The sequence below is a fragment of the Peromyscus californicus genome, unplaced genomic scaffold, assembly GCF_007827085.1.
Source record: "Peromyscus californicus insignis strain IS unplaced genomic scaffold, ASM782708v3 Scaffold_5__1_contigs__length_169319896, whole genome shotgun sequence".
Taxonomy (NCBI): domain Eukaryota; kingdom Metazoa; phylum Chordata; class Mammalia; order Rodentia; family Cricetidae; genus Peromyscus; species Peromyscus californicus.
In genome coordinates, this window is record NW_026294573.1 from 12,151,695 (window position 1) to 12,168,045 (window position 16,351).

Consider the following 16,351-nt stretch of genomic DNA (forward strand, 5'->3'; position numbering starts at 1 on the left):
CAGAGATCCGCCTGCCTCTGCCTCCCGAGTGCTGGGATTAAAGGTGTGCGCCACCATCGCCCGGCGGGTCAAAGCTTTTAAGGCCCTGATCCACCAAGGAGAAATGTCCTCCTTGCCCGATTCTCTCAAGGGCACCCGTTGTCTGCTGACTCCCATGGGTGTCTCCTTCTCACTGATGAGGACAGTGCCTGCCAGCTTTCTCTGTGGTGGAGTCAGTTTCTCCTCTTGAGAAGCAAGTAGCAAGTCACTGGTCATAGCTCAGCCTCCATGGGGACCTGTGTACCTACGGAGGAGCATCCCACAGGGAATTCCTATTCAGAGGTTTCCACCTACCTGAGTTCTCTGCAAGGAAGCCTCCTCCTCTCCCCCAGCTGTTTATTTTACTCAATTGTATATAGCAGGACAGGCTTGTGTCTATTTATTTTATACTTTGCTTTACAACTGTCATTTATTTTGATTGAGAGGGTGTGTGGCTTCAGAACATGTGTGGGTGTGTGTGGAAGCCAGAGGACAATCTTTGGTGTTAATCCTTAGAATACCAACTCCCTTATTTTGAGACAGTGTGTCTCACTAGCCTAGAGCTCACTGGGCGGGCTAGACTGGCTGGGCAGGGAGTCCCAGGGACCCTTCTTTCTCGATGCTAGGACTGCAGGTGTGAGCCAGCACGTCTGGCTTTTTACGTGGATGTTAGGGTTGAACTCATGCTCTTGTGTTTACACACAGCAAACGTTTTACCAACTGAGCCATCTCCCCAGCCCCTGCCTTGTCTTTCTGGCACTCAAACTGGTCTAGCCTTGGCCAATGGGTGTTTCTCTCAGGTGGGGTGCTTGTCCCAGCAACACACCTACACTTTTTTCTCGGCTCCTTTTGTTTCATCTCTCAGGGTGTCTCTGTTTTCTGCTATTGCAAGATGCCGGGGGCTCAGTGTGTCGTCTCCCTGCCCCTGCTCCAGAATCAGCCAGAACCCTCTTGCTTGCACCACTCTGTTTGGCCAAGTGTGAGTCCAGCTGGGCCAGCAGACACCATCAGTGAGTGCCAGGCAGGATGCCAGGCGCCGGGCTCAGCCAGCAATCCGTCAGTCAGTGCTTAATCAGTAGCTCTGGGGGAAAGTGAGGCCTGCATGGGTAGCTCGGAAGTTACTGATAGACTGAACAGCGTGTCCCTGACAAGCAGTAGTTACACAGATGCTTGCTATTGTGACTCCTGGATGGCACCAAGTCTCAACAAATGTCGCCATTGGTTTTTGGCTGAACACTCAGATCCCTACCCCAGCTCACGGTGACAACTGACACGTGAGTGAGTCTGTAACCTAACGCTTGGTGGGATCCATGCTTATGTGTATAAGTAATGCAAAAGTGAAGTAAGATGTGACAAGGGAGGGGACCTCACATGTCCACCAACAACCCCAACTCCTAATAGACGTCTCTGCTGAATCGGATACTAGCTTCCACACACTGGAAGAGCATGTCGTGGCTGCAGAAATGACACGTATCCTCTGCATTGTTAATGTTTTATCTGTCACTGTCTTAGGGTGGGGCAGAGTGTGAGTGGGTGTGGTATATGCGTGTGTGTACAGGTGCACTCACTCGTGTGTGTACAGTGCACTCACTCATGTGTGGAGGCCAGATACTGACATTGGGCATCTTCCTCCATCACTGTTGACCTTAGACAGGGTCATTCCCTGCACCTGGAGCTCACTGTTTAACTAGACTGACTGCCCAGTGAGCTGTGGGGATCTGTACGGCCAAAACAGCAAGGTTCAGTATGAAACCCTGTCTCAAAAAAAATAATTAAGATGGAGACACAATTGAGGAAGATAACCTCTGACCTCCATACACACACACACACACATTTTTAAAAAAGAACAAAGATTGTCATCCATCCCAAAGTGTGGTCAGGGTCTAGTGTAAGCTAAGTCTTTCAGATCTGTGGTGTTTGGGCATCTCTCCTTTCACGCTGCCACTTCCCCTCATTGTCCTCTCTATCTCCCTGAAATTTAGGGGGTGCATAATCCTAAGGCCACTCAGCCTCACATCCCTTCTGAGGTGCCATCCAGGTCTCATCTAGATTAAAAGCTGACTAAGAGGAGACAAGTCCTCAGCAGTGTGCATGCTGGCTGCTTAGAATGGGAGGGGGAGGTCCTTTCTGGGGTCTTACAACATGGAACACAGAGCACCCCATCTGACTCCACCACAGACATCTGCTACAATGCTTTAACTCTTGAGGACAATGTGCTAAGAGAAATAAGCCAATCGTAACATGACTTAGCTCCGGGCTGGAGAGATGGCCCAGCAGTGAAGAGTATGTGCTGCTCCCTCAGAGGATCCTTGTTAAGTCCCCAGGACCCACATCGGTGCCTACAACTGTCACTACTACTCTGGGACATCCAATGCCTCTGACTGCCATGGGCACCTGAACTCACATACACAGACATATACACATCATTTTTTAAATCTTTTTTTAAAAAGCATTTCCATCAGCCCGTGTTTGAGTAGGGAAGGGACTCAGTATCTGTGAGGTACCCAGAGCAGTCAGGTCCAAAGAGAAAGAAAAAAGAAAGAGACTGGAAAGGGAATTGATGCGTAAGAAGAGGACTTCGGGTTTGTAAGACACAGCAACCTGAATACTGTAAGACTACTCATAGGATGCTTTTAAAAATGCTTAGATGGGGTAAATTTTGTGCATGCTTTGAGAGAGGATTTCTGTTCACACAGCCCTCAAATTCATGCTCTTCCTGCCTCCCAATTCTGAGGTTACAAGCATGCTCCACCACACCCCCGTCATGTCCTGGGGGGGTTGTTTGTTTACAGTTCTTAAGAGCCCCACTTCCCCTCTCCTCCCTCAGGGTTACTACGCTCTCAAGCCTGAAAAGTCAGCTATAGCAGAAGACCCTGGGGCCCAGCCTACTCTACTCAGCTCTGCTTGGATCACATGCTCCTTGAACCAATCCTTATAGTCAAATCAGGAAATGTGACTGTCTGTTTACTTAGTCCCTCCCACAAAATAGGGGGAGAATGCCCAGAACCACCTGGACCCAGAGATACAGAGTGGGTCCTGCCTGTGGTCTGGGAGGTGATGTTCCTCATCACTCAGTACTCTCGAAGTTGGTTCGCCTGAGATGCATTCAGGCCACATGTTCAGTAAGCATCTATTAATCCAGTTAGAACAGTCTAGAAAAAAACCAAGGCTAAAGGGCTCAGCCAGGAACAAAACTCAGTCACGTGTCCTTTCTGAAACCAGACTCAAAGTAGGTCAGTGCGGTAGCATTCCTAAGTGACTCAGTTTCCCTGGATACTTTTCTCCTCACTGGCTCTAAGAGTATTCTAGGATGCCCAGGGCCCTTGACCTGCTTCACACTGAGTCAGACCCCTAGCAGGGGACAGACAGCCTTCCTTTGATGGAGACATGGCAGAAGAGATCTCATCAAGCTCCAGTTTAGAAGTGGCTGTCTGCTCCTCATGGGGCTAGTGCTCAAAAAAAGAAATGACAGCCTTGGAAACACTGGGGCCACAAAGCTCTCAGCAGAGCTTGGCGCTTGGAAAGTGTGCTGGGTATTCATTCCCAGGGAGAGGAGAGAGACAGAGGTAGGGCATGGGCACGCGCACGCACGTGTGTGCGCGCACACACAGAGAGAGAGAGAGAGAGAGAGAGAGAGAGAGAGAGAGAGAGAGGTGGGGGAAGGAAAGAGAGGGAGGAGAGAGAGAAAAGCAAGAGAGAGAAAATAGACAGAGAGAAAGACAGAGAACACAGAGAGGGAAGGAAGTAAATGATAGGCAGAGAGACAGGATGAGAGAGAGAGAGAGTGAGAGAGAGAGAGAGAGAGAGAGAGAGAGAGAGAGAGAGAGAGAGAGGCCGTGAGATCCAGAGCCCTAACTAATGTTCCCTGAGCCTGGGTGACTCATCCAAGGGCTGCTGTGGGAATAGGTGAGCCCAGAGCAGCAGACCACAGCCCTGTTGCCGTCATCATCGAATGACAAGGCACGGGGGAGAAGCCTCATTACAAGTTCTGCGTCAGCCCACACTACATGGACTCTCCTGAGAGGACAGATCCTGACGTCTCTCCTGGGGGAAGGCTCTTGCCAGCATCTGCACTGAAGCAGCCATAGACACCTTCATCGGGTCCCAGATTTGAGGTGTCTATAAAGCACCTGCCGGAACCAGGTGCTCAGGAGGTTGAGGATGAAGGTGGATGAGGCAGCGTCCCACACCAACCCCTGAGTTCTCAGCCTTGGGACCTATAGGGGACCACAATGTGGATGGAAGAATTGTCTGGGTCGGGGGGTACCTAGAGTTGACCTGACTCTCAGTTACCTGCTCACCCTTCCTTTCATGCCCCTGTTTACACCCGGCATGACATACCTAGTGTCCATTGTAGGTGCTACAGATACAGGGGTGAGTGAGAAGGGGAGAGGTCCTAGTCCCTGAAGGCTGACATCCCATCAGTTCGGTGCTGTATCAATGGCTTGGGAGAGGAGAGGGCACTGAGATGGATCGTTGCGGGTATGGTGTGTATTAGAATAGTTTACTAACACCGTGGACAGTCAGAGACACAGTCAGAGTCAGGATGACATGGACTCGAAGGAGAGTTCAGGCCCCAGAACCAGAGTCTGACAGCATGGTGGGGGCTCTGAAGAGAGGAAGCAAGCCCACATTCCTGAAGATGGGAAGGTTTCACAGCTCACGCCTGCAGCCAGGCTCTCTGGTTCCCAGGCGGGAGGCAGGGAAGAGGTGGAAGCAGGGTGTATGTACCCCTTCGATGTAAACTCACTTTCGGGTGAGAGACCTTGGCCCCTGGGAGTCTGTTAGGTGTCTGTCAGTGTCCGTGAGAAGATGGAGACCTGCGTGTGTTGAGGCCTGAGCAGCAGCTGGATTCTCACATCATATTTTTACAGCACCATCTTGCCCGGCCTCAGCGTCATTGACATCAATGCATTAAATGAGTCAATACATGGGGATTTCTTGGCAGAGTATGATGGCCACCTAGGCTTCCATGGCTAGGTCACTGTCCTGAACTTGAGGAGCATGCAAGGTTTCCTGGAGGGAGTGACTCGCCAGCTGGGTCATAGGACAAGCCATGCTGTGCCTGAATGCCACTTCCTCCGAGTCTCCTGTCTGCCCTACAGGTCTCCTGCCCATGGATGAGGGGCCCAGCACCTTGGCCAAGGCCGCAGCCACCTCTGCCCACACAGCAGCCACACCAGTCATCCTCGCCACCCCACATGCCCTTCCACCAGGGCATCCCACCAACAACGGTGCATAGAAGTTGGTCACAGGGTTGCCCCAGGCCCACCATGGCCCCACCTGGCCCTCACCAGCGGCCCATGAGTGCCAGCGGGAAGATGTTTTCCTTTATGATGGACCCTAAATCCCCTGTCATCAAGCAAGGTATGTACCGGGCTCTAGGGGATGGCTTCTGGCAAGGATAAAGCCATGAATACAGACTGGCCTTGTTTTTCACTTTTCTCTGACGCTAAAACCAGACTATAACTGATTGTAAAAAGCATAATGGTAGGCAGGCAAAAGGGCTGGGTAGGTAAAGGGGCCTGCCACCAAGTCTGACGACCTGAATTTGATTCCCAGAACCCACAAGGTAGAAGGAGAGAGCTAACTCCTGCAAGGTGTCCTCTGACCTCCTCACACATGCTATGGGGCACAAGCACGTGTACATGCAGATGCACACACGTGTGCACACAGAGTTAAAAATAAATGAGATGGGGCAGGGGCTGGCGAGATGGCTCAGAGGTCCTGAGTTCAATTCCCAGCATCCACGGGGTGGCTCACAACCATCTATAATGAGATCTGGTGCCCTCTTCTGGCCTGCAGGCAGAACACTGTATACATAATAGATAAATAAATCTTTAAAATAAATAAATACAATATAAAAAAACACAATTACTCAAATAAAGAGGGAAGGCTGGGGATGGAATCAGCAGAGTGTTTGCACAGTATGCATGAAGGCCTTGAAGTCTTGCATTGTACAAAACTGGACATGGTAGCTTATAGAGGGTCAGGAGATTAAGGCCATCCTAGGTTACATGGTGCATCAAGGCTAGCCTGGGCTACATGAGAACCTTCTTAAATAAATAAACCTGAGCACAGTGGTGCACACCTTTAATCACAGCTCAGGATGCAAAAACAGACAGATCTCTGTGAGTTCGAGGCCAGCCTGGTCTACATAAGAAAACAGTTAGGAACCAGCTGTGCTCTTGTAACAGCTGGATCCTCCTTCAAGGTCCTGTTTGCCTCCCAGACTGCCCCAGAGCCCCAGTCCACACTGCCGTTCCCTGTGCAGTTCACTGATATCAGTTTAGGGGGGTCTACCTGATTCCCTTTGTTGTCGATGAGCAGGAGTGTTGGTAACAGAAACCCCGATTGCCCTGGTAAGTTGAAAATGTGTTACTACGGTGCAGGCGAGAAGAAAGTGAAGTTTATTAAAGAAAGTGCTTTCCCCAGAGGGTAGCTACCTCCGCTGTAGGCTAATGTAGCATTTTCTATAATGTTATCTCTCATCTCCATGACTGCCCCCGCACAGCTCTGTAGTGTCGGAAACACGCAGCCTTGGGGTAAGGTAGGGCACCACCCCATTCTTATCCCAACCCCTTCTCAAAAGTTTCAGGGCACTTGGGGATAGGACATGCTGTCCATTCCTGTCCTCTTGGCCACAGTAGCCCTAGCAACAGAGCAGATCGGTCCCCAGGCTTCCTCCAGGGTGGCTTGGTCAAGGTTTCATTCCTTGCCTTCCCTGCCTCAACTCCACAGCCCATTTTCTTGGTGCTCTCCACTTCTGCTCCTGACTTTGATCATGACCTTTCGCCTAGTCGCCCTGCTCCATCACTAAAATTATAATTGCCACTGTGAATTGTTGGGGTAGGGAGTAAGCACATGGACTCTAGGATGGACATCACCCTCACCATCACCATCATCAAATGAGTCACCCAGGTTCTGGAAGCTGCCTGCCATCCCCCAGCATTTGGACTCAAACATACGGAGTGGGTCCTACTTGGAAGGCATAGGCAAGATGATCACAGGCTCAGTGTCTGCTTGAGCTACAGTGTGGGTTCAAGGCCACTCTGGGTAACTTAGCAGGACCTGCCTCCAAATGAAAAAGAGGAGGCCTGGGTGTACAGTTCAGTGGATGAAGGTCTGCCTCCTGTGTGAGGCCCTGGGCTCTATCCTGAGTGCTATCAACAGAAAGAATTTCACAGAGAGTTTTCACCTAATTCTATCTGTAACACTCTGTTTAGGTCTGCATTTTATTTTATATGTCTGGGTGTTTTTCCTGCATGTAAGTCTGTGCACCACATGCATGCAGTGCCCATGGAGGCCAGAAGAGGGTGTCAGAGCCCCTGGAACTGAAGTTACAGATCATTGTGAACTGCCACAGGAATTCAGATCCTCTGGAAGAGCAGCCAGTGCTCTTAACTGCTGAGCCATCTCTCCAGCCCTTTATTATTTATTTTAAAACTATTTGTCCCGTCCTTCATTAACTGAACCAACTTATTATCTTATGCATTTCAAAGCACATTGCACATGTCTACAGTATTCCCCCTAAGTGTTTTTAGCACGTACACCATAAACTAGTTCAATAGATTTTGTCTTTTAATATAGAGGTCACACATACAATGTGTATCAGTCATTAACTGTGAAGTAACAAATTGTCCCCAAACCCAACAGCCCAACACACACACAGTGAATGAAGAACTTGTGTGTGATGGCCTCTGTAGGTCAGGGATTGGGGGTTGTTCAACCCCGTGGCTGTGGCTCAGCGTATCTCATGAGGTAGAAGTTGTGGCTTCATTGGAGCTGGCGAGTCTGCCTCCGACGTGACACTGCCACATGGTTGTGGGCAAGACTCCTTCCCACACTTGTTAATTACTTCTTATCTGCTGCTGTTCTCAAGTGACCGAAGAAATTCGGGAAGAGAGGGTTATTTGGCTTCTGTTCCCAGAGGAACGGAGATCATCTCAGCAGGAAGGTACAACAGTCAGTGTGCTCCCTTGACACAGTTCTCAGTGGCTGTTGAGGGGCTGGGACTTGGACCCAGGACCTTATGCAGCTGGTCAGGTGCTCTGCCACTGAAGCTGAGCCCAGTCCAGTTTTACTGTCTTACATTTGAGACAAGGTCTCACTGAATTACCTAGACTGGCTTTGAACTTGCTGTGGAGCCCAGGCTAACTTTAAATTTGTGATCTCTCTTTCTCTCTCTATATATACATATATAGATAGATAGAGAGGTAGATAGATAGATAGATAGATATAGATAAATAGATAGATAGATGTGATATCTCTCGATAGATAGATAGATAGATAGACAGACAGACAGGCAGGCAGATAGATGGTATTTTAAGTTTTTACTGAAAATAGATTTTTTCCATAGAGTATATTCTGATTATGGTTTCCCCTCCCCCAATTCCTCCCAGATCCTTCTCATTTCTCCATCCACCAAAATCCACACCCTTTCTTTATCTTTCTCTCTCTCATTAGAATATAAACAGGCATCTAAAATAATAAAATTAGATCAAATAAAAACAAACCAGAATTGGACAAAACAAACGGGAGGGGGCAGGGCCAAATGACAGTCATAAAAAACAGATACAGATGCTGACAGACACACATTTGCACACACAGAAAAGCCATAATAACAAAGTTGGAAACTATAAAATATAACCAAAAGACCTACAAGGTTAAAAAGAAAAAGAAAAGAAAAGAACCAGACAAAGCATTGTGAGACAAAAATCCTCCCAAACCACCACTGAGTTGGTTTTGTGTTGGTCATCCATTGTTGTGGAATACTATTTTAACTAGGCAAAGACGTGTTACACTTGTTTCTGCTGCCTTTGTTAATGATGTAGATATGTGTTACATTTGTTTATGCTGCATTTGTTTAATTATGTAAAGATTTGTTTAATTATGTAAAGATTTGTTTCACCTTGCCTGCCTAAGGCACCTGACTGGTCTAATAAAAAGCTGAACGGCCAATAGCTAGGCAGGAGAAAGGGTAGGCAGGGCTGGCAGGCAGAGAGAATAAATAGGAGGCGAAATCTAGGCTAGGAAAGAAGATGAATGAAGAGAACGAGAGAGAAAGAGAAGGAGACACCTGGGATTAGCCAGACAGGCAGTCACCAGACAGACAGACAGACAGGGAAGAAGCAGGAAAAGTAGAACATACAGAAAGGAAAGGTAAAAAGCCCTGAGGCAAAATGTAGATGAAGAGAAACAGGTTAAGTTTTAAGAGCTAGCAAGAAACAAGCATAAGGCCAAGCACTCATAATCAATATTAAGACTCCCTGTCATGATTTGGGAGCCGGTTGGTGGCCCAAAAGAAAAAGCCTGGTACAATCTACTGCTGGGCACAGGCCTGCCCCCCTAGGTGTGGTTTGTATACCCAGTGAGACTCCATTGGAAAAACCTCATTTTTCCTTTCCACTGTCTCAGACTCTTCCTGGGTAGCTGGGATTACAGGCTCACCTGAGACCCAGTGTATACTGACTATATTACAGAGCCCCAGAAGGCAATAGCAAATAGTTTAGACTCACCGGCCACATGGCCTATGTTGACAGTATCCTTCTCTGCCCTTGTAGAGCAAAAAGCAGCAGCTGTAGATGAACCAAAAGTGAATGATTCCAGTAACATTTTATTTTTAAAAGTTTGTTGGTTTGTTTGTTTTTGAGAAAGGGTCTCACTATGTAGCCTGGGCTGTCCTGGAACTCACTCACAGGCTGGCCTTGAACTCACAGAGATCTTCTGCCTGTCTCTGACTCCCAAGTGCTGGGGTTAAAGGTGTGTATCACTACTGCCCAGCTCAAAACTTTCTAAAGACTTATTGATTTGATTTGATGTACATGGATGTTTTGCTAGTGTGTATGCCTGTGTATCACATGAGTGCTATGCCTGAGGAGGCCAGAAGAGGGTTAGAAGGTACCAGACGGCCTGGAACTGGAGTTAGAAATGGTTCTGAGCTGCCATGTGGGGGCTGGGAATCGAACCTTAGTCCTCAGCAAAAGCAGATAGTGTCCTTAACTGCTGAGCCATCTCTCCAACCCCAAACATTCATTTTTAAAAAGCATTAGGGAGCTGAAGAGATGGCTCAGGGGGTGCTCAGCACTGGCCACTCTTTCAGAGGACTGGAGTTCAGTTCCCAGCACCTACATCAGGCAGCTCGTAACATATATAACTCCAGCTCCAGAGGATACAATATCTCTGGCCTTCTCAGATGCCTGCACTCAAGGGTATATACCCACATGCAGACATACATGCCTTAAACATATAGTTTAAAATAATAAATATATTTATTATTTTTATATAATATATAATATTCAAAGCATTGGGCAAGGTGACTCGTGTCTGTAAGTCCAACACTTGGGATGCTGAGGCAGGAGGATTGCCACGTGTTCAAGGCCAGCCTGGGCTACACAGTGCATTTCAAGGCCCAGTTTGGCCCCAGAGCCAGTCCTACTCTACGTCTTGTTTATTTAATCTCATAATAGCTCTCCGTGATAGAGACTGTTAAAGTCACTGAATTATGTATGTGGACACAAAGGCAGAGAGAGGTTTAATGACCCACTCACAGTCACCGGGTCTTAATGCAGCGGAGAAGGATGCCTCAGTGATTGACAGGCCACATAGTGATGGAGAAGAGAGGTGAGGTGGCTCCTTTCCTGGCCAGTCCTTCCTCCCACAGCGATGTCATTGCCTCTCAGAATACACTCTGCTCTGTGCTTTTAAAGTCAGAGAAGGGCCAGAGAGATGGCTCAGAGGTTAAGAGCACTGACTGCTCTCCCTAAAGGTCCTGAGTTCAATCCCCAGCAACCACATGGTGGCTCACAACCATCTGTAATGAGATCTGGCGCCCTCTTCTGGCCTGCAGGAATGCATGGAGACAGAACACTGTGTACATAATAAATAAATAAATCTTTAAATAATAATAAAGTCAGAGAAGTGGCTGGGAAAATGGCTGAGTTCAGGTCTCCAGAACCCATGAAAAGCAGGGTAGTGCACATCTGTAATCCCAGCAATGGGGAGGCAGAGACAGGAAGATTGCTGGAACTCGCTGGGAGCCAGAATACCCCAAACAGTGAGCTCCATGTGCAGGGAGACCCTGTCTCAAAAAATAAGATGGAGGGAGGTAGAAACATGACCAATGTTGACCTCTGACCTCCACATGCACCTGTACACATGTGCACACTCACCCTCCCACAGACATGTCCACAGGAACACACAGGCATACACACAAACACAAAGTTTAAAAAATAATAAAGATTGGGCATGGTGGTACATGCCTTTAATCTCAGCCCTCTGGAGGCAGAGGCAGGAGGATCTCTGTGAGTTTGAGGCCAGCCTGGTCTACAGAGCGAGTTCCAGGACAGCCAGAGATACATAGTGAGACCCTGTTTGACTAATAATTTAACAACAACAACAAAGCCAGAGAAAATGTAAACCACAGAGCAAGGTGTGTGGGTTACGCATGTAACCCCAGCATTCAGAAGGCTGAGGCCGGAAGACTGCAGAGAAGTTGGAGCCACCCTGCGCTACTTGGTGAGTTTGGGGCAGCTTGGGCTATACAACACCAAAGAGTTATATAACAAAGGGTGAAAAGTGATGTGACCCTCAAGGGGAAACCATGACCACAGCTCAGGGTGTGGGGCCCCTCCAAGCTTGGGAAGCCACTGTGCCTTGTTCTCTGTGGATGTCACACAGTGTGGGCCAGCGCCATGGAAATGTCAGAGCAGTGTGTGGTCGAGGGATTCTCCGGGACGATGCCTCCCACCGAGATCTTCATGGACCAGGACCTAGGCCAGCAAGACAAGGTGAGAGGGTATTGGGGGTGGGGGAGACACAGTGCTCTAACAGTCAGAGACCACAGATAACTTGTCACCTCTTCCTCTCTGTGTCCTGTGTCCAAGGAACCACTTCTTATTTAATAGACAATTGTGTCCACAGTTTATTGAGCACCTGCTGTGAGCCAGGCTGAGCCCCTAACATCATCAGCTCCTTTCATCTTCAATGGCTTCAGGACAGATTTTTGTCACCTCCACTTTATTGGTGAGGAAACTTCAAGTCAGAGAGGTTAAGTAACGTGCCCAAGTTTGCACAGCGCACGGAGTAGAACTGAATTCTCATCCAGGTCTGGCCCTTCTCTCACACACCCAGTCAACCCCAAGTGATTGCTCAGTGGTGAGGAAAACACACCCCTGCTGAGAACTGAGGTTGGTAACAGCTGAGCCAAGGGGATGCCTTAGAGAAGAGGAGAGGAGATGTCAGAGGCTGAACCTAAAAGGGAATCAGCATAGAAACCGATCACTCCCCACCCAGCCACAGCTTGAAAGCAAAAACAGAAGCCTGGGAAGGTGTGGCTCAACTGATAGAGGGCTCACCTACCAGGCACAAGGTCCTGGCTTTGGTCCCCAAAATGGCATAAGCCAGGCAGGTAATGCACATCTATAATCCCAGCACTCAGAGGTGGCACCAAGAGGGTGAGAGGCTCGAGGTCATCCTGAGCTACATAATAAGCTCAAGGTCCAGCCTGGACTACATGAGACCCTGCCTCCAAACAAAGCAGCAACAATAAAACACAGCCCAACAATGCCTCACTTTCCTTAAAGACCAGGGCCTGAGCCCCAGGAGTTCTTGCATGTGGGGAAACAGGATTCCTTTGACACTCGGATCACAGCCTTAGAGTATTGTAGCTAGGGCCAGGAGGCAGTTCTGAGGTTGGTGTCCTGAGACCAGACTGGGAGGTGCTGTGGTAAGATGAGAAGCCACCTTGCAGACACTGTCACTAGTCTGTCACCTTGCAGCAAGCCACCCCCAAATCTAGTGGCTAAAAGCAGCCATCCGCCCTTCCCGGGTCTCCCGTGACTTGCGCGATGGTCCTCTGCCAGTTCCTTGCAGCTTACACACAACTGCAATCGGTGCAGAGTGTCGCGGGGCTGGTGGTCTCAGGTGGTAGCAGCCATAGGTCTGGGTCCTCCACCACATGGGGGAAGTGACGACCTCTCTGCATGCAGCCTGTCCCCAGCACCGCAGCCCGCAGGTCCCCAGGGTGCCAGGGCAGACACCGCGGTACCTTGACAGCTTACTCAGAGCTCCCTCCCTCTGTCCCACTTCCACTGCCTTCCGTCTGTCCACTCAGCCTGCTCGGAGCTCACTCGCTGTATCACTTCTGGTGCTTTCCATCTGTCCACTGGGGTCACGAGCTAGCTGAGACTCGGTGGACGGTAGAAATGTCACTCAGTGACAAAAGCCACAAAGTATCTGTCACCGTGTTTAATCCACCACCAGGTTGCTAAACTGGGAATAAAATAAAAACAGAATGATTTTTGCTACTTTGAGCATTTATGTCCTGATTTCCCAAGGCACCTACCTTCAAGAACAAGTGAGAGTCGACAAGTGGGTGGGAAGTGTGCACCAGCCAGTCTTCCTGGACCGTTGAAAGGCTAGCAAGCTTCAGGCATGGCTGGATCTAGGCTCTTCAGTGATGGCACTGGGATACTCGCTGGTGCCTGTTCTACTCTGTTCTTGCAGTTTGTCATTCTCCAGCAGGCTGGCTTCCTGTTCTCGACAGGATAGTCATGGGCAAGCCCAAGACTCTAGACTTAAAAGTCCATGATCCAAAGTGAAGCAGCCCCCCCCACACACACACACATCTTAAAATCCACACACAAGGAGCTCTGAGAAAACGTGGGTCACAGGGACATTAGGAGGAGGGACAAGGAGTGAGGTACTTGATTGACATTCAATACTACCAAGACCACGTGGGAGGATTGGGTGACACTCCTTAAGAAGGGCATAGGGGACCTCACCAGAAAGATAGACGCCATTGCTGGACACCATACCCAAAGGTTTGCTTATATCTAGGGTCCAGTGCAGAACCTGGCACACAGAAGGTGCCCAGTAAATGTTTGTGCCATGAATAATGGCCAAGCATAGTCCATGCTGAGTGTAGAGACCCTGGGTGGCTCGCTTTGGATGAAGCAGGGGTTCCCCAGGAACACAGAGTCTGTTAGAAGCTGCAACATAAGCGTTCACAAGAACCCAGAGAAAAACACATGGAAGTAGCTGGCCACACCAGCAGACTCCGTCATGCTGGCCACACCAGCAGACTCCGTCATGCCTGTGACGCCATCCACTCCCCCGCCCCAGGCATGTAGCTAGGATTCTGTTTTTCTGGTCTTTCTGACATTCTGAGGGGTTCAGGGTACCATCTCTCGCTTTGGGGAAACCGAGAAAATTCTTTGGCCACTGTTTTCCTAGGGAGGCGGTGCATGGCTCCACCTGTGGGAAACTCTGCCAACAGTCCCCACATCCCAGAGTTTTCACAAGCCACCAGAGCTCAGCATTCTGCTTCCAGACTCAGTGGTTTCCTGAATACACTTTCATGGAGACTTCCAGAGGAAGCAGAGGATTCTAGAAGAGAGGAAAGAAAAAAATGACCCCTCCATAATACATAAAAAAGTATTAAGTTAATGCCTTTGTTACAGTCAGAATGTGTTGGGATTGAATGCCATTCTAATTACCTTTGCTGGACCTCTGACATCCTGGATGCGGGCCTCGTAAGGGAATGCACAGAATGATTATAAAGAAACTTCCTGCCCACTGACATTCCCGGGGAAATTGTGGTTTACCGTGTGAAAGTATTTTTTCTGGGTAAAGGAAGTTTCTGTGCCTCAGAGGCTCCATTATAGGCACCGAGGCACAAGTTTGTGGTTCTAACCCAACTCTAATCTCTCTGGGGCCTTCCAAGAGATGCAGTCTGTAAATGTCTCCTTGCCCTTCTGCCTACCCACCCAGCCACCCCCCACATTCCCCAGAGTGACACCCTGTTTCCTCCGTATTGTAGAAACAGGCCAAGCTTATCACCCACCCCCACCCTGGTAAGCCTCCCTCTTGTCCCCTCACAGGATGAGATCATTATGCTGCTGGGGAGAGAGGTCAATCGGCTCTCTGATTTTGAAATGGAGTCCAAGTACAAAGATGCAGTAATAATGAACCTGCAGGGCGAGGTGGCCGAGCTGAGTCAAAGGCTATCAGAGACCGCCGCCGCCGCCGCCACCGCCAGGCAGAGCGACAGGTGCGTCCACAAGTTCCAGGGCCTGGACGAAGACGATGATCTCAGGCAGAAGGAGATCGAGAGTATGAAAAGCCAGGTAGGACCGGGGAACAAGTCCGTCAGAGCCTAGAGTCCCCACCGTCAGAGTACAGATGGGGGGAGCTGGAAGAGGGGCATCTAGGGGCCCTGCTTCCCAGTACGGCGTGTGTTGGGCCCTGGAGAACATTCTTTAGATGTGTCACAGTCCTCTGACACACCCCACAGAGAGGCTGTGGTGGCTCCAGAGATGCTCAGGAGCTGCCCGGAGCCACCACAGCTCCCTGCTGATGCCAGAGCACTGCGGACTCGGATCTGCTCTGCCTCGTTGAACCCACACCCTCAGCCCAGCTCCGCATTTCTACCCCACAGCCTGGTTTTCTTGCCTTACTGACTGCCCATCACACCCATCCTGCCCCACTCCCAAAGAGCTGCAGCCAGTTAGCCCGTAAGTGAGAATCCCCAGCTCATGCAACTCCAACACCCCCTCAAACCCTGAAGGTGGCCCCTGGCTCCATAACGGGCTGTGCCGTCAAATGAAAACTCTCCACTTAGAAGGTCCGCAGTAACCAGGCATCTTCCATTCTCTGGAACCTAGATCCAAATTCTTGTTTTATTTTATTTTATTTTTTTTGGTTTTTCGAGACAGGGTTTCTCTGTGTAGCTTTGCGCCTTTCCTGGGACTCACTTGGTAGCCCAGGCTGGCCTCGAACTCACAGAGATCCGCCTGGCTCTGCCTCCCGAGTGCTGGGATTAAAGGCGTGCGCCACCACCGCCCGGCTTTTTATTTTTTATTTTATTTTATTTTTTTGGAAAATTCTTGTTTTATAATAACAGCAATTGGGCTGAGGAGATGGCTCAGCTGTTCAAGTGCTTGCTGAGCAAGCGTAAGGACCTGAGTTCGATCCCCAAGCCCGTGTAAAAAAGCAAGGCATGCAGTGTGGGTGGGAACTCTTACAAGGCCCCACCCTTTGATGAAGAGCTACAGGCAGTCAATGGAGTGGGTCAGCCAGAAACACGTGTGCCTGTGAGCAACACGAAATGGACTTAGGATGTGTGTGTGTGTGTGTGTGTGTGTGTCTATATAACAATAATGTATAGTACATATAATATATATGCATAGATGTAACAATAATAATTAAAGATGAAGAAGCCATGAATTGAGAGGGAGTGGGATGCGGGAGGAGTGGGAGGAGGAGGGAGTGGGATGCGGGAGGAGTGGGAGGAGGAGAGAAGAGGTGGAAATGATGTAAATACAGTACTCAT

At 49.3% G+C, this 16,351-nt stretch overlaps 1 protein-coding gene across 3 annotated transcripts in view; it reads left to right on the forward strand.

The window, feature by feature from the left end:
- Fhad1 (forkhead associated phosphopeptide binding domain 1) overlaps positions 1-16,351 on the forward strand; it is a 127,432-nt gene that overhangs the window by 23,872 nt on the left and 87,209 nt on the right. For all 3 annotated transcript variants that reach the window (XM_052716047.1, XM_052716048.1, XM_052716049.1), the window contains exons 4-6: positions 5,124-5,385; positions 11,698-11,807; positions 14,901-15,146. In XM_052716047.1, the coding sequence (XP_052572007.1) occupies positions 5,124-5,385; positions 11,698-11,807; positions 14,901-15,146 (618 nt within the window). The remainder of the gene's footprint in view (positions 1-5,123; positions 5,386-11,697; positions 11,808-14,900; positions 15,147-16,351) is intronic.